Consider the following 23,161-nt stretch of genomic DNA (forward strand, 5'->3'; position numbering starts at 1 on the left):
AAATCTAAAAATTATGACTGGTCTGTTTAGGTGTGACTCTATATACTATGTAAACCTGTTTTATACTGAGATATCCAAATTCTGCTTTAAGTCATAACTGTTTTTACCTTTAACTCCTAGGAGGGGACATTTTAATAGGACTTTCAATCATTTGAAACCATTAGCTGCTCTATATAAGTGCTTATCACGAAGCTTATCACACTCATCTACTTGATCCCAAATGTCAACATTTCTGGTAAGAAATAAAAAAAATCTTGAAAATGTGACTTTGTCATCTGGAAGTAACTGAAAGATTTATCTGTCCCAGGTCTCTGAGCAGATCAAATTCATCCTTGCAATGCTCTCGTTTTTCTCCTGCTGACAATCAGGCCTTGAGAGGCAGACCTCATGTGATAAGTTAGACATGATTTATTTGCATGAATCTGCATCACAAAGGGGACACATTTCAAATCTCTGCACACAAATTATACACTCATGGTTACCTGACTTCGATTATACATAAAATAACCCTTTCTGTCAAGCATCTGTTTGCTCGTAACCTTCACAATATCTGTGCTTAACATGAATCTGGGTACAAGCAAGTCAGTAAAATCCAGTATGCCTTTTGAAAGAAACAGACTCACTCTCATCCTGTCAGAATTAATATGCAAATAACTCGTATCTCTTTTGAATCTTCAGCAGTAATCCTTGTCCATGGAGAAAATCATATCATAGTATACACTTAGATCCTTGACTGATCCAAGTACACGCTCTGACATTAGAGCAGCGGCGAGAATGTTCTTCTTCAGAACAATATGCTGCGCTATCACTCAAATCAGTCACTGTAAGGCATGGGTAAGCCCACAAAGCTAAATCTAAATATGTAGGTCTACAGCGGTATATAGCATTAAACTCTCTCACTGCAATTTCCAAACATTGACAAGAAGAATGCTCCCACTCTTTTTGATCAGCGTGAATCCGGCTTCATTTTATCCATTAAAGCCACAATCAGTCTGAAAATCAGCGCTACGTATAGACAGTGTGCTTAGCACGAAGAAGCAGAGTATTCGGTTTCTGATGTTCGAGATAAAGCATCGCCTCCTCAGCTGCACCAGTTAAAACAGACACTATGATGTCTATCTGATAATCTCTTTGCCCCCACAGAGGGTCACACTGGGGTCGACATCACTCGTCAACCCCGAGGAGTTTTTTTCTCTCTGCCTTTGTTTTTGTTATCAAACAGCCAGAAGTAGCAGCAGAGGCCAAAGGGCAGGGTCTTTATCTCCAGTGCCTGCAACCCATTTTTTACAGAGGAATTTGCCTTACAACTTAAAACTGTGCTGAGCGTTTGGGTGTGAGAGCGCATCATCAAGATAAAAAAGGCCAAGACAACACTGGTGCTTAAAGAAATTATTTGGCAGTGCTGTTAAGTTTATCTCACTTCTGCACAGAAATGCAACGTAATTATGTAAGGCACGCAATGTATACACCAGGCCATTTGTAAAGTGCAAAGGAGCAGCACAGATTAGGAGTGTAACAATTTTCCAAAACCATGGTTTAGTTCGTCCCTCGTTTTTTTCTTTAGAAGGAATGGATTACAAATTTTACCACAGGCCTGATCGCTCCGTTATGATTGGATCATGAACAAAAAGTTATCTCTATTACTTTAGAGCAATTCCAGTTCACTTGCTGCCAGAGAGATTATTACCATTTAACCATCCCAAAGCATTAACAACTCTACATGGGTATCACGGTACAGAAAAATGGAGCCAAGATAGGATACTGCGGACATCTGTATCACAGTTTTGATCTCGGTTTCGTAATGTTGTGAGGCAGAAGCACGGACTGATAGAATATGAAGCCTACTAATTAGGGGTCATTATCGTAGGAGCGTGTTTGAGATGAAAAACATAAAAATCAAATCTTTGCTGTGTTGTTATTACAGCTGGTACGTAAAAGGACATCCTCTTATACGTCCAGCTGTCTCCTTTTGAATAAGTGCATTCATCAGTAGTTCATTGTACTGCTGCAGCTCCTGCCTCCCTCTCTGAGTAGTTGTCATGCATCTTTTTTGAGTGCTGGACTTTACTGTCACTGTGGCTGCGCTGTTTTCGATGGCGCTTAGACTGCTTGGTTCAAGCCACTGACAGGCAAGCAAGGAGACAAAACTGGATGGATGCAGCTTTCCCTGCCAGCAGTGTCAGCCCTAATAGTTCACTTCAGATCTCGACTCAGCCCTCTGTCATCTGACATACAAAATGTGCAGTCTTCTGTTTTTGAGCCCTCGGTCCCAGTGTTTTTATGCCCTGCCCTCTATCTGCTACTCTTCTTCCCCCCTTCTCTTTTTCAATAATGCCGTATGATCTCACGAAGTACACAACACACGCTTGAAAATTATGCTTGGGGTCTTTGTGCTAGTGCAGCCAGCTGAAGTTATCACTTCATTCACAATATGTTCTGCAGGTGTGCAAAAGGTTACACCAGCAGAAATCGGTTTTGCAGTCATCATCGCCTGGAGACCATCAATAATTTATATCCTGGAAGAAGAAGGAGTCTGATTTTGAAATTTTCTGAGGTGGGCCTTTGTATGCCAGTAAGCCTTATTTCAAAACTCTTTGGAGCTACATTCCTCCGTTCGTGTACACCATGTATTGAAGACTTATGTTTGGAACGGTATATGGGGATCTAACTAATGGTGCAACTGTTGCATGAATCTCCTTCAACCCCAATGACAAAGGTCTTATCTTTGTAATCAGATACAGGATAAACCATGTCTTATTTCTTCCAGCGGAGGATGAAAAAATGTTTGAATTATCACATTCGGCATATTTCCCATAAGAAAACAGAAGCCTCGAGCTAAATGAGATGAGTAAGAAAGTGTAGATACTTTAACTCTGAGGCATCAAAGATGATTCAGTTCCAGATGCTCAAATACAAAATAGTCATGTGATTCTTGGAAATCGTGAAAATTCCCCAATCCATGCATCTTTCATTAGGTTTGAAGATAATCTGAAAGTGAACAGCCTTCTAGTGCATCAGAGCTGGTACAACATCATGCTAGGTATAAAACTGACAGACACACCTGTCTCAGCAGCATCGTGTCATCCTCTTAACTCCTTTCTATCCCATGAGTCAGATACTGCACCCAACCTCTGTCTGTCCAACAAGCGACAACAGCTAAGCTAAAACAACAGAGTATAATAATGACGTTGACTCATTTTAGAGGCTTTTTACCACTATTGTACTGTGGTAGCAGTGTGAGTGTTTCCCAGAAATTAGCTTTAATTATTAAAGGCACCCTGTGGTCAAAAACCCTCTTAACAAAAATGTCTGTAAATGTTTCAGTATTTTGCACTGAAACAAATTATATGACTTGCAAGTTTAAAGCTTCATGCCAAGACAATGTGTTTGAAAAAGCAGCAACAGCTGATTGTAGCAGCACCTCAGAAGCACCATCGTTGTTATTATGGTGTTTAATTACGTTCAGCTCGTTCCTGACCATCAGATTATCAGAACAGATCTAACTTACAGTATTTACAGTATTATTAAAACTTAAACACTATCCTTTATATAGCTTGTTACTGAAACAAGACATCAACTGTGTCAGACACTTTGTCACTTTCTAGTGTAGTACAGTGGTTGTCATTATACCTTTTAATTTTTATTAATTTGTGTAGAGATTTAAAAGCAGCTCGCCTTACTTGAACTGACTGCATGCCCCATGGATAGTGGAGTCAAAGTATCCCACAATGCTTGATGAAAACTACTGGATGCTAACCAAATACATTATTCTGACAAAAGTAGTGGGCCACCTACACATTACACATGAAGGAGCTGTTCAGACATAGAAACCATGAAGCTCCTGGTGCACAGTTTTGGCGCTAACGTTAATGCCAGAGGAAGCTTGTAACTCTGTAGTTATTGACTTAGCCATGCTGGCGACTTTTACGCACTACTTGCCCATGCTCTGTGATTTTAGATGGTCTGCTACTTTGTGGCTGAGTTGCTGTGGTTTCTAAACACTTTTCAATAATACCAGGAGGAAATACATTTCACAGACTGACTTGTGCATACGTCCTTTTAGAGCACCACACTTGAATTAAACGAGCTCTTTAGAACGACTCATTCTTTCCCAAATGTTTGTAAAGTGCATTGCCAGGTGCTTGATTTTATACAACTTTGGCAATGGGACTAAAAACAACTGAAGTGAGAGATTAAGAGATGTGGTCCAATACTTTTTGTCCAAATAATAAATGTTAATACATACCATCATGTATTTCAACAATGGAAAAAACACAGCGGAATGAGGAATGAGAGGAGCATATCATAACATGAACTATTCTAAGATGATTTTAAGAATTAATCGAGAAAACACACTCAGTATAATAAAAAAAAGCATGCCACATTAACTTTTTTCAGCAGGTGTTCTGTCAGGTTTTAGCTGTGAGCAATGACGTAATTAGTGGTGCAGAGAAAATGAGCTGAGTATCGTCTGAAAGTGTTTCTACACTTTGTCGATAAGTTCACAATAAATTCTATTACACTGAACTCCTTAATTGGGAAGTAGGCAGTATTAAACGACACAATCAACAGCTGCTTTAAACTGACTCTAACCCAAAGACATAATTATAGTTTCTCACGTGAGTGTGTATTGTAAAAGATAATAATTTGGTGAGTGTATAAACACAAGCTGTCTTATGTTGCACTATGAAGACATAAAGCTGAACTGCAAAGAGGCTGTCAAAAAGGGGTTAAAAAAGGATATTTAACTCTTTCGCAGTATTTTACTTTAAGTCTTTGTCTAAATCCATTTGCCACAGAGATTTCTGAAAGATCTTCTTCATGTGTAGCCATCACATAAGTGTGTCATTAATTACCAATTTCTCTAAAGTTTTTGAAAATAGGACAAAGTGGGTTTAGCAGAGCACAACATGGCAATGAAAATAATTTATCCACAGGAAAGTTAGAGGAATGATGATTACAATACGCAGAACTCTGACTTAGACACATTAGTGCCCGGTTATATTTATCATGTGGGTTTAGGTACTGTTCACCGCTAATGCCGGCAATAACAAAAGGTACAGTGTGGTGTTTCAGTGTTTCTTTCTTTCTTTTTTTCAGAAAAGAGTAGACATTACAGTCACTGTTGGCATCTGTCTTTTCACTGCGGTTGTTCTGCCAGTCTCTGATCCGCTTTGACAATGCTGTGGGAGTAAAGCAGGAACCAGCATATGTTAGTAATAAAAAATGTCATGAGCAAAATCGACATGTACCTTCTCCTGTGGTAATCTGTACCACATGTTGCTGGTTCAGTCGGGGGTTGAGCAAACTCATTCAGCTGGACTGAAGGACTAAAAAGATGTTCAACACATTTCGAGCAAAAACCAACTGTTTGGTGTTGTATGTGTGGAGCTTATTTTGTTGTTGATGTCTGACACTTTTCCAATTCGCTTACATCACCAACACATGCCACCATCCACTCCACTCCACAGTACAGACTATAGTTACAGACTGCGGTTCAATTTGGAGGAGATCTGTCACGGTTCAGACACATATGTCTGCATGTGTAGCGTGTGCTCACCCCGGGCTCCCCAATGGGGCCTTCCATGTCTACATTGACAGAACTATAAGAGCCCTGCCAGATATGTAGGACGGGACAAGGTTACCTCAGCTCGGCACCAGTTCTCCTTCTAGGCAGTGGCAGAGTTTGTGTGATTTGTTATCACACACACTCTGCACTGAATGAGAAAGCCGGACTGAAACAGACAGGGGAAATTGAAGAAGCAAAAATCGGGCAGCAGCATAAATGAGACAAAAGGATAAAAGACAGAGAAATAAGTGAGGACAGACAAGTAGAAGACATCAGTTCATTCACATCTTGATTAGGCCTAGGAAAATCAGCTGGATATATCGCTTATGCAACATACTATGATTGAGGCAATTTCACAGAGAAAAACAGAATGAGAAACAGTGCATTCACTTTGTGCAAACAGGTATACATTGACGGTATATGCAGTGACACACGCATACTCTGAAGGTCAATGGTATGAGCTCAAATGGGTGGTAATAGGATACTGGTCCTGCAGAAAGAATCGGTACTGTATCAGCAAATCTACTGCCTGTTTGAGGACTACTAAGCCCCAATATGTAGCTCTCTTGTAGTCAATTCAATGTTCAAAGACAACTGTACACACTTCATTAAAAAATGACTAAAAAGTACAATAGAGTCAGTACATACAAAGAAAAATAACAGCAGAAGGGAAATATATCGTCAAGGACAATAAACACCTTGGTTAAAGAGTTCTTCAGGCCATTAACTGCATTAAGATCAGATTATTCCACAACATCAAACTATCATTAATTCTGTTGTTGACTTACTTCTGTGCTTTTAATTATTGTCTTGCCATTTTGTTTAACCTCTGAGTAAAATTGATTTGGTTGGAATTCCTAGTTACTCCAATAATTGGAAGGCACTGTTGAACAAGAGAGCCACAAAACATTACGCTCCCTCTACCATGCTTCAAAGCTGAGACGATGTTTTGTTGCAAACCTATACTCCAGTGTGTTATTTCCCCAGAAAGTTACATTTCTACCTAATCTCTCCATATAAGATTAGAACATAGACATCTTGATTGTTGGGTTTTTCTCTCCATTATTGTAGGTCTCTACCTTATAATATAAACCGCCTTCAGATGACTGTTGTTGTAATTTGGTGCTATATAAATAAAATTGAATTGAACTGAATTAAGACCCATGCAGGTGATTGCAGAGTTTAAGTCTAAGAAATGCTAGAAAAACGGTTACTGATTTACAAGTACTGCCAGTGAAGCAGATTGATTGAAAGTGGACATTTTGAGGTTGATGTAATCACGTTTGGTTGTTTTCTCCGATTTTAAGGGTCCCACTGCATTTTGATACCAAACTACTATCAGCATGCAAAGTTATGTTCTTACACAACAACTGGTGCAAATCAGTGTGGAACCTGTTTACAGTATTTAAAGTGTTTAACCCAGCAGAGTGTGCATGTGACGTACTGAATCAAAATGAATTTTCAGCATCAGTCAATACAGACCCAAGTTACAGAAATGGATATCAAAGGGAAAAAAGTATAATCCAATATGACCCTTTGGCCTCAAATATTACATAACAAATCTTGCAGTTCAGATAAAGGCTTGTTGAGTTGTATCCAGTGCTTTTACATTCAATGTAACTTTGAATGAGTAATTGGTTCTGTCACATCAAAACGTAAGCTAAAAATTCTGTATATGAAAAAGTGTAAATAAAAACAAGCATCAGTGTTGCTAACATGTAGCGTCCTATGTATTTCCTCTTTCACAGGAGTGGAAAATTTCCAACTTTGCAGCTTAGTTTCTTGATCAAAGGTCAGAATACTGTTAGTATGTTAATTCAGAAATTCAAACTCAGTTTCACCCTAATGACTCAGTCACCGCAAAAGTGTGTCCACTATGACTAATCCCTAGTAAATGTTCAGGACACTGACAACTTTGGGGGATACAATAAGATAATTATTTCTGAAAGGATACAAGTGGTCTTATGTTTGTTCATTTGTTTGTTTTGACTGCAACTAAGCAATGTCTAGCATAAGTAAAAACACAGCCAACCTATTTTCTTCCATTCAGTTCAATTCAACGTTATTTATATGCACCAAATCACAACAACAGTGGCCTTAAGGTGCTTTATATAATAAGGTAGATCCTACAATAACACAGTTTTTGTTACTAAGCAAGCTGTAAAATTGATAATATGTGAATGTGGTTTCCTTAGACAGGCAGGCAAAGCTCCTTTCCTTTTCTATTATTATGTGACGCTTCCAGTCCACAAGCTGTGCCTTTACATTTACCCTGCAAAAGGTATATGAACTTGGATATTTTTCATCTAACTTCCAAGACAAAAGAGAATAAACACAAGTCACATTTTTTTTCCGTCTTTATTTACATCTCCAAAAGTTGATTCTGTTCATTTGGACGTAGCGTTTTATGGGAGAAATGTTTCGTCACTCATCCAAGTGACTTCTTCAGTCTCAGCTGACTGCAGGTTTCCATCCATCCATCCATCCATCCATCTTCTTCCGCTTTATCCGGGGCCAGGTCGCAGGGGCAGCAGCCTAAGCAGAGAAGCCCAGACCTCCCTCTCCCCAGCCACCTCCTCTAGCTTATCCGGGGAAACACCAAGGCATTCCCAGGCCAGCCGAGAGATATAATCTCTCCAGCGTGTCCTGGGTCTGCCCCGGGGCCTCCTCCCAGTGGGACATGCCCGGAAAACCTTACCCAGGTGGCATCTTTGTCAGATGCCCGAACCACCTCAGCTGGCTCCTTTCGATGTGGAGGAGCAGTGGCTCTACTCAGGTGACACCTGACGGTTTGCCAGAATCTCTTCGAGGCAGTCCGAAAGTCTTTTTCCATGGCCTCTCCGAACTCCTCCCACACCCAAGTTTTTGCTTCAGCCACTGCCTGAGCCGCATTCCGCTTGGCCTGTCGGTACCTGTCAGCTGCTTCCAAAATCCCACAGGCTAACCAGGCCCGATAGGACTTCTTCAGCCTGGTGGCTCCCTTCACCTCTGGTGTCCACCATTTGGTTTGGGGATTACCACCACAACAGGCACCAACCACCTTGCAGCCGCAGCTCAATGCAGCAGCTTCAGCAATGGAAATGCTGAACATGGTCCATTCGAACTCAATGTCCCCAGTCTCCCTTGGAATGCTGTTGAAGCTCTGCTCAACTCTGATCTCACAGACTGGGGCCTCTGCTAGGCGTTCCCAGCACACCCTCACTACGCGTTTAGGTGCACCGGGTCTCTAGGTTTCCCCAATCTTATTCAATTCAATTCAATTCAATTCCTTTATTGTCCCTCAAGGGGAAATTAGTTTAGCAGCAGGAGGATAAAAATAAACAGAACAATACTATAAAATAATAATAACAATAATAATGATAGAAAGTTCAAGGACAATTATTTGCCATTAAGGAGACAAGACGCAGTAGGGATAAAAGAGACCTGGAGTCTTTTAGTCCTCCTCGGAGGTACTCTAAAACGGCGACTGGAAGGCAACAACTCAAACTCACTGTGAAGTGGATGGTTCACACAATTAATAATAGAATGAGCCTTTCTAAGCACATTTCTATTGTAAATGGCCAAAAGTCCATCTTGCCAGCGCCCTGAAATTTTGCTAGCAGTTTTTACCAGAAGTCCCAACCGATTCTTATTCTTCACCGTCAGGTTACCAAACCAGGCAGCGATACAAAAAGACATCACAGATTCGATAAAACTTCTATAAAACAAGGACAACATCTCAGATGAGACATTAAAAGATCTCATTTTTCTTAAAAAGAACAGTCTTTGTTGAACTTTTTTAGTAGTGGCATCAGCATGAGATTCAAAACACAGTTTATGGTCAAGTACCACACCTAGATATTTATAACTCTCAACGATCCCAATATCGGCAGTTTTAATGATAGTGGGTGATGAGCTATAAGAGGACTTCGTAAAATCAATAATCATGTCTTTAGTTTTTGACACATTAAGTGAAAGGAAGGACTCATCACACCAATTCACAAAATCATCTACAACCTGTCCATGGCCTGACTCGTCCCCCACTGGAAGACTGACGATTACTGTGTCGTCAGCAAACTTCAGGATGTGTCTGTTTGTGAAATTGCTGCGACACTCATTCGTGTACAGAATGAACAGAAGGGGAGAGAGGCAGCAACCCTGGGGTGATCCAGTGGAGGAGGAAAGCACATCAGAAAATACATGATTCACCCTCACACATTGTGACCTATTGATCAGAAAGTCTGTCACCCAGCCGACCAGACTAGTGTCAAGCTTGAAATGATTGTAAAGCCTGTCAGCAAGTAAGAGGGGTTGAATTGTATTAAATGCAGATGAAAAGTCAGCAAATAATAATCTTGCATGGGTGTGGGGGGCCTCAAGATGCTTATACAAGAGATGCAGGAGTGTGACAACAGCATCCTCCACACCTCTCCCTGCTCTATAGGCGAACTGGAAGGGGTCAAGATGGTGTTCAACATACATTAAAATCTCCTTCTTAATTATCTTCTCAAATGTCTTCATCACTAAAGAAGTCAGAGCCAGTAATGCTAGTTTTACCTTTCGTGTGTAGCCCTGCCATTGTTTTCATACCAAGCCAAGCTCTTTTGAGGTTGTTACTGCTGAGTTCTGCCTCAATCTTATTTCTGTACCTCATCTTGGCGATCTTTATTGCAGCCCTCACCTCCTTCCTCAATATTCTCATAGTGGGAACGTCTCCCTTGTTAAAAGCAATTTTCCTTTTAAGAATCAGATCCTTAATATCTTTAGAGAGCCACGGTTTGTTATTAGGGAAAGTCTTAAATTCTCTGACTGGAACCACAGAGTCTGCAAAAAGAGATGTAGCTACACACCACATCAGTGAGTTCATCCAAATCAGAAGTGCTCTCTTGAAACAAGGACCAGTCAGTGCAATCAAAACACCCCTGAAGGGCTACACAACTGTCTTTTGTCCAGACATTAGTCCGCTTCACTTCTGTAAGCAGGGAGGAGGTGAATAACATTGTGATCCGAAGAACCTAGCGCAGGTCCAGCCACAGACTTATATGCCGCCTTAATTGGTCCATAACACAAATCCAGCGTTTTGTTATTCCTTGTAGGACAAGTGACATATTGAAAGAAATTGTTCAGTGATTTCTTAAGATTACAATTGTTAAAATCACCAAGAATAAAATTAGGAGCATCCGGTGAGAGAGTCTGCAGATTGCGTACCACTTTAAAAATGGCATCGGCAGCAACTTTAACGTCAGCCTTAGGATGAATGTAAACAACAGTGACAAAAATTTGAGGGAACTCCCTCGGTAAGTAAAAAGGCCTGACAGATACTGAAAGGAGCTCGATGTCAGGAAGACACAACCGCTCCCGCACAGTAAAATTATTACACCAGCCCTGGTTGATATATAAACAAACCCCTCCTCCGTGAGAAGTGTGAGCGTTTAAATCAAAGGAATCATCTAAACATTTGTTAAACAGGTGTCACTAGGTCCTCTGAGCAAATAAACTTCTTTAATATTATCAGCTAAACATTAACCAGACCCATCTAGAGGAAGCTAACTGTCACTGCAAATGGATTTCTCGCAATGAAATGATCTGCAACATTTGCTGCCTCTCATTGTTGTCTTACTGTGATCAAACAACAACAGGTTAGATGATACGGGCCTAAATGTATTAGCACAGCGAAGCTTGTTACTGGTGCTGCTCACAACACGGGATGGCGCATTGTGTTAGCCGAAAGCACGCTCTGCTGATTGCAGCATTTATCTGATGGGAGACGATGGAAGTGTTGTGTGTGTGTATTTGTGTGTGTGAGATGCATGCATGAATCTGTTTATGTAAATATCTTGGAATTTGGTTCACAGTTCACCAACTGTGAATCCGGTATGTCCTGACATGCAGCTGTCTTTAACACACAAATCACTTTTTCTACCAGTGACAAGACAATTTCTTCGAGTTTTGCTCGGCTCACATCAAAGAGGGAAAACAAGTTCAAAGCTTGTTTACCAGTATTTTCTTCATATTTTCCAGCCACACTGGATGTTACTTAAATAGGATCATTTCCCTCTATACAACAAAAGGAATTCAGAGCTGCAAAAAAATGTAATAGATACTGATGCTTCACCTTAGCTAATCCACTTGCTGGTACTTGTTTGCGCAGACTTTTCTTCCTGCTATAATAAGCAGGAGACATTGCTTGTATAGGTCTCATCTGTCACCCACAGCTTCTCTTATGGATTTTCCTGTTTTGATCCTTGCCATCTGTGCCGCTTCCTCTCTCATTGCTTTTCTTCCAAAGTCGACATCTTGAACAATTCATTCTTAGCCACAGATTTACTGGATGCAGAGTAATTATCAAACTATTCTTGCACAGCAGTGGCATATTTTTAGTGTCTACACTGCAAAAGGTAAACTTTCCATCTGTGCTTTGGGAAAACTTACTAAAAAACACTCAGACAATTTGGTCCAGAGGGAAACAAATTTACCCCAAAGACAGAAATAAAACGGCTAAAGCTCCCTTGATATTGTCATCCTGGCATGAAAAAAATAGCAAAGCTCTTCCACGGGCAGTAAACATGAAACTAAAAACATTATGCTGAGTGAGTTTATAGCAATAAGTGCACACTTTCTGGGTTAACACTGCCAGGGCTGTAATGGAGTAAATCTCTTTTTGGTAGGAAAGGTCAAGCATAAAAATGAGCTAAATTAGTCAATGCTGCCGCAGCTCCAGTAGTGTTTTCTTAAATTTCATCACTCAGTGGTTCAGGGGGTTTTACCCATGAAGTGATTTTTCATAAATATTGATTATTTTGGAGGCGATTGTATTGTTTTGTCCTGCTCTTGTTCTTCAGAAAAAATAACAATAACAAGACGCAGTTTCATCAATTCATCATTGAAAAGTCATAGGGGACAACATTAACAGTATTACGATTATTTTTTGTGTCTCCTTTTCAGTGTGCAGTGACTGCAGTTTCATGGCAGCTCACTAGCCGAATGCACCAACACACGTATGTACGCACACACACACACACACATGCTCGCACGGGCAATGGAAAGTTTATACAATCCAGTGAAGTGCATAAGAAAAAAGGATGGCTGCTAAAGAACAAAAAAAATGATGCACAGCCCATTGCAGGCACCGCCAGCTGGGTACAGAATTAACTACATTTTATCACTTGTCTCCTCTTAATCAACTGAAGCTAACTTGGCTGAAGCTCCCCCTCATTGTGCCAGACACCATGTCACATCAGCATTCCTCATTCCCTCCTAAAAACTTACAATTAAAACCAGATCTACCCCTGGCCATGTGTGGCTCTTTGAGCGTGTGTTTCAATACTCGCCAGTGTCTGTTGCTGCCTTACATGACCAAGTCTATGCTGCTGTGTCAGGGTTTCCCTAGTACAGATATATTATATCTTTCTTCCAGACATAATTGGGACTGGTCTCCACCAGTACAGAGTGGTACGGCTGCTAACCGCAGTCATTCCTGTCTCCCTGCCTTCGCCACACACACATGTGTACCAGGCACCAGCCTTGCACAACTACACCAGCAAGTGAATAAGAAACAAAAAACCTGGAATGTAGCTGGACCAGTGCTCTTGCACTTCAGCGATGAGATCCAACGTAATTAAAACATCTGAACGTACAGCAGTAAAGCATTCTTGTTACAACAGCACACATACTGTAGACTCAGCGACTGGATAGCTGCTTGTCTCGCATGATGACCAAAATTTTGTAAATGTAAATGTTAAATGTTAAGTGAAGGGTCTGCTGTTAAGACTTTAAAAGGAAACCCCCACCTCTGTTATGCACTTCACACTGTAATGGCAGAATGCTCTCCAATGGGTGTGCTTCAGTGCTGTAATTTACTTTTTTTGTACAACCCTTTTTTCTGTATTTGTCTTTTCAGTTGGTGATTTCACACATTTTTCCAGTATGCCCTACTGAGAAAGTTGTATTATTTTTGGTCTGGTTAAAAACAGTGTGCATTGGTTAGTACAAAGGTTTTTGTTTTTTTTTGTTTTTTAATCATGGAAGAAAAAGTAAGGATGCATGCAGAACAATACCACAGAGCAGCACGCCTGTTGTTTAAAAGATCTCAAATTACCTCTCGAGAGTGTTGTATTTCCCAAGCACTTGGCAACACTTCCACAAAGATGCAAGGTGTTGCTGCATTGAATTTCTGTTGATAAATCCAATGTTACATCATTTTGCATCTCTGGTTACTCTATATACTAACCATAAGAAGATGTTCTGTCTTTTTCCATCTGTTAAGATCATTAAGTAATCATTAGCTGAATGTATAAAAGGTCTGTTTGTTATTAATCAATTACATAATCATGCTTATAAAGTAGATTCAGCTGTAAGACAACACCCCTAATGTTATCACTGATTGCCGTTTTTGGAGTCGGGCTACTGGAAATCTATAAAATAAGCACAGTACTCTTGCATTGTATTCTGCTTTGCACCAAAATCTGTTTCATTCTCGGCTGTAATTGCTCGACTACTCTATTTCCACAACATTGACAGTTGCCACCCATTAAACCAAAGAAATGATCTTAAAGACATTTATATACACACAGTAAAGAGTAGCCCCTTTCAAACATAAAAAGCTGAATATAGCAGCTGTAAATGGTTGCTATTTAGCCATGAGGTTATGAATACTTGGTCCAATTTGTATGCCATTAATAATTATTTGAGTAAGGGTAAGAGAAATGCCACCAATATACAAATAAAGCAGATCAAGTATATCAAAGTGCACTAACAACAACTATTTAAATGTCTTTAGGGTGAAACTTTCCTTTGAAAAACCAAATGAGATTTGCCCAGACTTGAAAGTCATTTCACACATAAAGTGTGGTTACAAACTGGTCCCCAGGGTGGAAGATATCCCTGCGTGGTGGATATCACGTTCCACTAGACATTTTCTGACATGCACACGTCATTAAGGTAATCAAAGAATCACTGTGTCCTAGCTCTAGCGGGAGCCATAAGAAATATCCCACCATATAGAATAGTTTCCTGTTCTGACAAGATACCACAGCTGAAGGAGGGAAACCCAACACCCACCTGCAAATGCAAATAACACACAGTCACACATGGTGAGAGGAGGCCCTGAGATCTCGATGAATATGTGTATATATATATATATATATGTTTGGGTTCGCTATCAGAGGCCTGGGCCTGAGAGCTTGAGGGTCCCGCTCAGTATCTTAGCTGTTCCTGGAAGTCCCGAGGTCAAAATGGGAGATGCCCTCAAGGGTGGTGAAGAATGACCGAGCTAAGATCCTGTGGGACTTCCAGATACAGACGGACAAACCGGTGGTGGCTAACCAACCGGACATAGTGGTGATAGACAAACAGAAGAAGACGGCCGTAGTGATCGATGTAGTGGTTCAGAATAACAGCAACATCAGAAAGAAAGAACACGAGAAGCTTGAGAAATACCAAGGGCTCAGAGAAGAGCTCGAGAAGATGTGGAAGGTGAAGGTAACAGTGGTCCCAGTGGTAATCGAAGCACTAGGTGCAGTGACTCCCACGCTAGGTGAGTGGCTCCAACCGATCCCAGGAACAACATCGGAGACCTCTGTCCAGAAGAGCGCAGTCCTAGGAACAGTTAAGATACTGCGCAGGACCCTCAAGCTCCCAGGCCCCTGGTAGAGGACCTGAGCTTGAAGGATAAACCGCCCGCAGGGGCGTGCTGGGAATTTTTCCCCCCCAAATATATATATATGTATTTTAGATAAAGTTTAAAACTGACTATATAGATTTCAAGCAGGCCTTTAATATATCTGGCTGCAAGAAAGCAAACTGTGTAGCTTTTATAAGCTGCTGGGAAACTGAAGCCCCCTTCTAAAAATGACTTTGCAAATCATTAAGGTATTTGAACCTAAATCTTAAAACAAGAAAAACACCTTATTGAATTTGTGACAACAAAGAAACAGAAATAAGCTTTGGCTCAAGATATTCATAAAGTCCTCTTCACAAAGCTGGGTCACTAGCTTTAGCATAATATGGATAAATCACCTAAATTACTCCCACTTGGCTGAGTAAGACAGAGAGAATGGATAGAGCGATATAGAAGTTCAGTTTGGCAGGCAGCGACTCTGGTAAGGTCAAACCACCTTCAGACTGGATGGCTGTTTGGTTTTAGTAGGAAGAAAACAAATGATGTTGTGTTTCAGCTTTCTCTGTCTCTGTAGGGTGCTTTAAGGTTTAGAGATCTTGCCATTAGAACAGAAAATGTGGTAAGGGATGAGCTTTTGAACTCTGTTATATTATCACCTCTTAGGCAACTTTTTGCTAGCAAGTTCCTATCATGTAGATACAGAAATATGTCTTCATTTTGGAGTCAAATTTCCTGCCACCTCCTCATTGTAGGTCTACTCTTACTTTCCTTTTAAGACTGCTTTTGCCTCTAAAGATTCATTAAGCTATAGATTGTTTTTTCCTCTGTGTAGCTGTTAAATGATTCACTGTGTTCATTAGCTTGCCACTAACATGTATCTGCTGAGGTGCTAGGCTAAAAGTATTTGAAAACTGACAAAAAATGCACTAATACAGATAGGTGAACCAATAAGCTCTGTAAAGCTGTAAACCTTTTCAAACATTCATATCTAAAATATTGATTTTTAGTGTTTTGATGTTTATTTTTATGCTAGTGTTTCAATAATTACTACCTAACCCTTTAAGAAAATGCTATATTACACGGTATTGCATGATTTCATTCGCTACGTTATTTTCCTAGCCTTGAGCTTTATGTCAATATTCCATATGCTCAAGATATTTTATTTGCATCTTATCCAATTCACTAATCCGATACACCAGTCAGCACTCATCACACCTCTTCCACAGCTGGAGCCTCACCGCATGCCAAGTGGCCTGAGTGTGCCTTCTGAGTGAATCCTGATATTTAGTACTGTGCATTGTGTCTTCATACTCTAAGCTCTGACGTTCTATTGTGCTACTTTTAATTGTATGTGGCGATTCTGGCATTGTTGCATGTGTAGATTCAGTGTGTGTTGCAATCACTACAAATAAATGCACATGCTATGCAAAAAAGCTTTTATAAATGAGTAGATAAACACAGCAAAAATGCAGATGCTTCCACACAGGTGCACTACATGGTACAATTAAACAATTATCATCCAATCATGCAATGTAGCATGTATAAAACTGCTGAGCATGCTCAAGTGATTCTGATTCTGTGTCAAGATAGCATAAGAAAAAAAACTAAGGGACTTAAAGAGGGGGCACAGATGGCAGGAGTCACAAAGAATATCCAACTGAGTAGAGTTTCATTAAGAAATTCAGTCTGCATTACAACTATCAGAAAGACATCAGTAATCAGTGTTGAACATAGAACATATGTGATAAACATGATGCTTGTGTGAGTGTGATGTGTAGCAGAATGAAAGCAGAAGATCTGTTCCTCAGGTGACTGAGAATATGTTTGCAGGACGTGATCAGACTGTCAGCAAGAACAGCCCTGACAATTACATAGAGAGGGATATTAGATGGGTTGCAGTGTATAAACCCCTCATTACAAAGATGAATGCACATTTGACAGTTCAGTGGTGCAAAAAAAAGCTTAGGCACTGGTCTACAGAGATGTGGCTACATCCAGATGAATTATTTTCATTGTGTTCTTGACAAGTGAGTGAGAGCGTTTGTGGTAGGCCTGAACGCTTGACCCCTACACCGAAAATTATCTTTAAGGTGAGCGCTCTTTTCCAGGATGATAGCGCCCCATCCATAGATCACATAGGGTCATCAAATGGTTTGATGAGTATGAAAATGTGGATTGTTTGCTATGGCCTTTGCAGTCACCTCATAACCATACAATTGAACATTTATGGAAGAGTCTAAACAAGTTAGATAATCAAAATACCAAATTAGGGAATGCTGGAAGAATGATGTTTCAGTCCTAAAGCAGAGTTCCAAGAAAACTGGAGAACCAGGTACAGCTGTTCTTGTGGCACATGGTGGCCTTACACCATACTAAGGTACTTTGTTTTTCTAGTAATTTGTCACCTGTCTCTAAACGAGTCTCACTAAATAACTACAATCCTGTACCACTGTGAACAAATAAGCAAGAAAATTGCAAACCAACTGACATGCACTTAAAACAAAAGGCACAGTAAAAATGAAGTACTATTCTCTTCTGTGGGTGATTCATCAATACAGTCACAGTCTTTCTAACTTTGTCTCTCTGTCTCTCATTCTCCCTCTCTTTCTATAACTCAGTTTTATTTGCATCACTCTGCATAATGCACAACAGCACATACGTCCCCAGGGCCTTTTTTATTACGTAAACCTGTTGCAAGAGGAGTCACAGCAGCGCTTTTACAACATCCATCAAAACAGGGGCAAGAATGTCTTAGAGTGGTTACGGATGTATTGGTTAAAAGGCAGTGAAGTCAGAATACTATTAGACTTGTCCATTGAATTCAGATATTTTCAAAGACACCAGACAAAAAGTATTATTAACACTTGAAAAGTCTGGGTACTCTGTAATAGAATCAGCTGCTATACCCAGAAAATAAAATTCCTCGCTCTGGGTGAAAAGAACAGAAACTCATCTCTGCATAGCATCACTGCAGGCAGAGCCCCCTTTACTGAAAGAGTGAATAACTCAACCCAGGGATGCTGTGCTCACCCATTTTGAACAAAACAGCCACATACAGTATGAGAAGTATATGAGAGAACAGCAGCTCCAGTCTAACTTTGCACAGAGGACAAACGAGGCAATCTGGACAAAAGGGGATCACAGTTTCACACGAAGACCAACTGGTCAGTGTTCAATTGCTTGCAGCGCCAGTACTCTTGAAAAGCACTATTCTAGCTGCAGGAATCCCTTCCTCCTGTCACTTAAAGTTTCACAGTTCTTTGAGGAGGCAGGAGCTGCAGGAATCGTGCAGAAAGTGAAACTGAGAGAATGCAGCCTACTTATCTATATAAATCTTCAATGTTCTGACATTTGTGCAGTCTGTTATTGATTTTAAAACCTGCTGTGGGGAGAGAGAAGTAACTCTGCAAGTGGCATAATTTAAAATGTGTACATGTATGAATGCAAAGTGGAAAGGGGGTTCTTGTTAAATTGACCTGCTTTATCCTTAACTTACCATTTGCATTCTTCCCGCAGATCAGGTGTTGCCAGGGTTGCAAAGAGCCCCATATCTCTGCATCACTGTTAACGGCCTGCTCCAGGATCTCCACAGTAAACTTGGGGATCCCGTTATCCCGCTCCAGCAGCGCACTGCGCAGCACCCGCGCGTACACATCACGGAAGAGGTTTTCCATGCACGCGGCCAGGTAGATCGCCGCGTGCTCATGGATCCTGACTGCTACCCTGCTGTCGACCATCCACCTGAAGAACTTCCCCACGTTAAAGATGAGTCCGCATCGCGCCGACTTGCCGCGGGTGAACTTGTCGTCCTCTGTGCTCATATTGTACAGTGACAATGCACTGAGGGCCCCGCTGATGCAGTTCATCGACACGGTCCACGCCAGGACCATCTTTATGGCACTTTGGATCTCATATTTGGTACATTTGGCGTAGCGCAAACTCAAGCGCTGCGCCTCCTTGGCGACCCTGACCAGGGCCCGGCTGACCAGAACCGAAAGCCTGTGCAGGACGTCCTGCTGTGGTGTCGGCAGGCTCATCTCCTCGTCCTTGCTCAGAGCGCTCGCCACTTCCCCGAGGCTCCACGGCACATCCTCAAGCTCGGGTAGTTTAGCGCATTGCCCGGTGCACTCCAGGATCTCGGCGTCTTCGACCAGGACCGTGTTAACAGTGTCCAGACTGTTGTGTCGACTGTGCATCGAGTCGGTTAAATGCCAATAATTCCCTCCATGTGCCTCTGAGCAGCACAGCGACGCACTGGAAGACCTGAAGGAGTCGGCGGCTCCACCATAACCCGAGTCTAGCGTCAAATCCTCCAGGGTCCTTGCTACTGACTTGCTACTCCTTGCCATAACTGCGCTTCATACTGTAAAAAGAGGGCTTGGAAAAAGTGGGGGAAAATACCGACGAAGACGCAGTGTGGATACACAAGCGCCTTCCACGAGCTTGTCAACTGAAATGTTTTATTCTTTTCCCTTTTCTTTTGTTTTCTTTTGGAACTGTCCATGCAGGCATAAAGTTAAGAGTAGTATCTCCCTACAGTGCATCAACAGTCATACAGTGCCGTTCAAGCGCAGAGGCTGACAGATGGAGGCGGGACCGGAGAAAACAGAGCGCAGCTGTCAACCAATGGACTCTCGGGAAGAATCAGCAAAGCGTTTTAATTGGATCAATAAAAAAACCCATCGATATAGCTCCTGATAAAGATTGTTAATATGAATACAAACAGTAAAGGACGGGAGTACTCCGCTCATTTCCCCCCTTTCTGTCGTCTACTCCTTATAAAAGTTTGCTTCCTCAAAACTCTTGAACCGCACATCCTGTAAAATGACCAGTCAGACAAAAGACACAAATTGCACTGAATAATATATATTTTAATATAAAAGCAACTGCTTTTATGTAACTGTGTTTAGAGGACAAACCGGCCAGAGGCACAGACTTTTCAGTTATTTTCTGAGGGCCCATGTCTGATCGTAACATGACTCAAGACCATTAATAATAGATTGCATGCATAATGTATCCTTCTCTGTTCCTCTGGAGGAGAACTCGTTGAAAAGATCGGAATTACTTTCAAGGTCATTATCTCGGATCCCTCAGGGTCTAACGTTAGTTTCTGCGTTTAGTTTTTTGCCCTTCCCATGGGCCATCACGGCTTTGCAGGATCTGCATGAATACATTAAATAAAGCAACACCGAGCGATACACTGTAGAAGTATTCTTTACTTTGGAGTAACAGCGATGATCGTGCATTTACAGTAACAATGTAGGCTAATGAAAGAAATGTAAGGCTGACAAAAAATAAGGTTCGGGTTCAGTGTAACAAAAAATGGTTGAGTGTAATTAACCTAAACTGGTGGTATTTACATTTTAGTTGCAGTACTTTCTGCACTGGACAGCAGCTTGGAGCAACAGTGAACCCTGGTGTTAGCTAATAAAACTTCAATTTATTGAGATTGACATTTTAAAACAATCACAAGCTCCAACAACAACTTCATCACACAACTAGGATTGGACGATGACTGCTTTGTACAATTAATGTGGCAATGTAACATAAACCTGTGCGGCATAGTGGTCCATATTAAAATGCACCATGCTGCATTTGGCAGGATAACACCCACAGTTCTCCAGTCACTCCCAATCTATATTATTAAGTACACCTAGTTTGCAAAATCCCTAATTAATGTGGGACCAAAAGCTTTTCCATTTAAAGAGATGAAGGAGCTTGGTTAATAAGCTACCCTGATGCACACAGAACTGACTTTCTGATTATTATTATAGTACTTTAACTTGTTATTATAAAGTAAAACCTCCTTCTGAGGCATTCTGATTTCGTTTTTGTGTCTTTGCCAACACATAACTGCATGTCACAGCATTTTAGCACATATTTTCAAGTCAATATTATGCAAAGTCATTATTAATTAATTCATAAAATCAGTGCTCAGTTAAAATATATATTTTATTAAGGTAAATACAGTATATACAAGCATATGATGTAGATATTTCTGAAAAGCATAATCCTGTATTCTGTGATTATGGGATGTGAGCAAACAAAGTCATATTTCTACAAAACCACACGTTAAAGCTGTCTTATGATCTCTCTCTCTGGTCCTCATGTAAATGGGGTAAATAGAATAATATCCTTATATAGAGAGGTTTTAAAAAATGTTCAACAGCCCAGAAGAAAAGCAAACTGGTTGAGATGATTTAGAAACACATTAAATGTAACCGAAATGAGAAGCGGCTGTATCAGTAACAATGAGGAATCTTGTGCTCTTGGGCCACTGTGATGTGGCCTGATGTAGATTAAGGGTTAGATCAAGATCAAGTATGCATGCTCTTCTTCTTCTTCATCCTGTCACACATTTTGGAAGGCTGCACACACATTAAATGTTTACTGCAGTATATGTCCTCTTTCTCCAAGTTCACTGAGAAAAACAGAGCAAAAGGCTGATTGATTTGTGTCTGCACTATAACCTTCATGATTGGTCTATAGCTGCTCTACAAAGGGAAAAACCTGCATTGCTCAACCTTTGTGTTTAAAAGCAAAGTAGATTAACTGATTAAAACTACTGAAGCTCAGAACATTTAAAATCACATCACAGCTTCGTGTCCAGTTAAATAGATTATCATAGGCTCAGATAGCTCTAATAAAACAAAAAGGAAGATTAAGACAGAAAAACCTCAAAGTTTGTGAAAACTGACTCAAAGGCAAAAACGTTAAAGTGCACTTTGATCCTCTACAAAAACAATTTCTGGTTAATTCTGCCATCTAGTGGCAATTTGTATAAGTGTAATGGGATGTTTTTGACTGCATCCCCACCACCCTTTTCAACATAATTATTAGAGTAACCTAACTTTCTTATAGCCAGAGAAATCTTTAGGCTTCTCTGATTTTACAGTAATTTTTCAAATCTTAGCAGAGAATGAATGATGGAAAATAACTTTTTTTCAGGAATGTTTGATGCATATCCTTGAGAAGCCAGAAGGTCACAGTGGAAAAAGCCATCAGACATTGGAAACAATTACTTTTCAATGCACTCAGTAAAAAATACAGACAGACAAGCAAAAAACAAACAAATACTTTGACTGTATAATTGTGAAAAGCATTGCACGCCTTAACCACACTCCTGTGGTTTTCCTGCACATACTGTAATTTTCTCCAGAAGACAGAGATGTGCAACCAAGGACTTCTAAAGCAAGCAGACAGAAAAACAAACGGTCAGAAAGTGACAGAAATTCCTCTCATATCCACACCTATAACAGAACAGCTAAAGTCCAGACTTTGCTCCCTTACATTAAGATTTACTTTCTTTTTTATTTTCTGTTTCACTGAGCAGGATTTTTCAAGCTGTTTTTCCCTTAGAAAGCAGAAACAGAAATGCTCAGGTGTAATGTACTTTAAAAGCCATGGCTTTTAATCTTATCATGCATGCATTTTATCATGCATGCACGATACTTAGGGAAAAAAAGGAGGCATATTGCACAGCTTCACAGATCTGGTTGTGCGACAATGATATAACTTGTCATTCTGCCCCAGGGTGATACAACATGTTCTTCTTACCGAGCACAGTGTGCTATCTTTGCTCCAACCCTGACATTTCTGTGGCATGCAATATATCCCACAGAAATTATTTATTCAAAAGATTTATTTTTGTTCTTTAAACAAAAGCTGTTAACAAGTTAAATTAAACTTCTATTGCTTGAATTTACACCTAAAATTCAATAACCTGAGTGAAATATCCTTCGATAACCATTCCATCATTAAACCAAAGGTCAAAATGATCATCCTTCTGATTTTTCCAATTGATAATAACAAAATGTAATTTACCATTAATGACATTCTAACAAATGTATGAGGCTGCCTCTTCCTATAATTACAAACAGGGTTACAGTAAAAACAAACAAACAAAGTAATTACATAACGTATAACATTTTAAAATCTACCAGATAGACTATCAAAAACTTAGAAATGAATACCTCTTAACACCTTATTTTAAT

The 23,161-nt window shown here is 40.4% G+C and overlaps 1 protein-coding gene across 1 annotated transcript in view; it reads right to left on the minus strand.

Annotated features, from left to right (window-relative positions):
* Positions 1 to 20,311, minus strand: part of abtb3b (ankyrin repeat and BTB domain containing 3b) — a 71,820-nt gene extending 51,509 nt beyond the window's left edge. Inside the window, exon 1 of the mRNA XM_085411711.1 lies at positions 18,664 to 20,311. Within this exon, the coding sequence (XP_085267837.1) occupies positions 18,664 to 19,516 (853 nt within the window). The 5' untranslated portion in view covers positions 19,517 to 20,311. The remainder of the gene's footprint in view (positions 1 to 18,663) is intronic.
* Between the last annotated feature and the right edge of the window lie 2,850 nt (positions 20,312 to 23,161).

Source organism: Rhamphochromis longiceps, linkage group LG7, assembly GCF_057381845.1.
Source record: "Rhamphochromis longiceps isolate RC_006_pf linkage group LG7, R_longiceps_female_GT1.1, whole genome shotgun sequence".
NCBI classification, from domain to species: Eukaryota; Metazoa; Chordata; class Actinopteri; order Cichliformes; family Cichlidae; genus Rhamphochromis; species Rhamphochromis longiceps.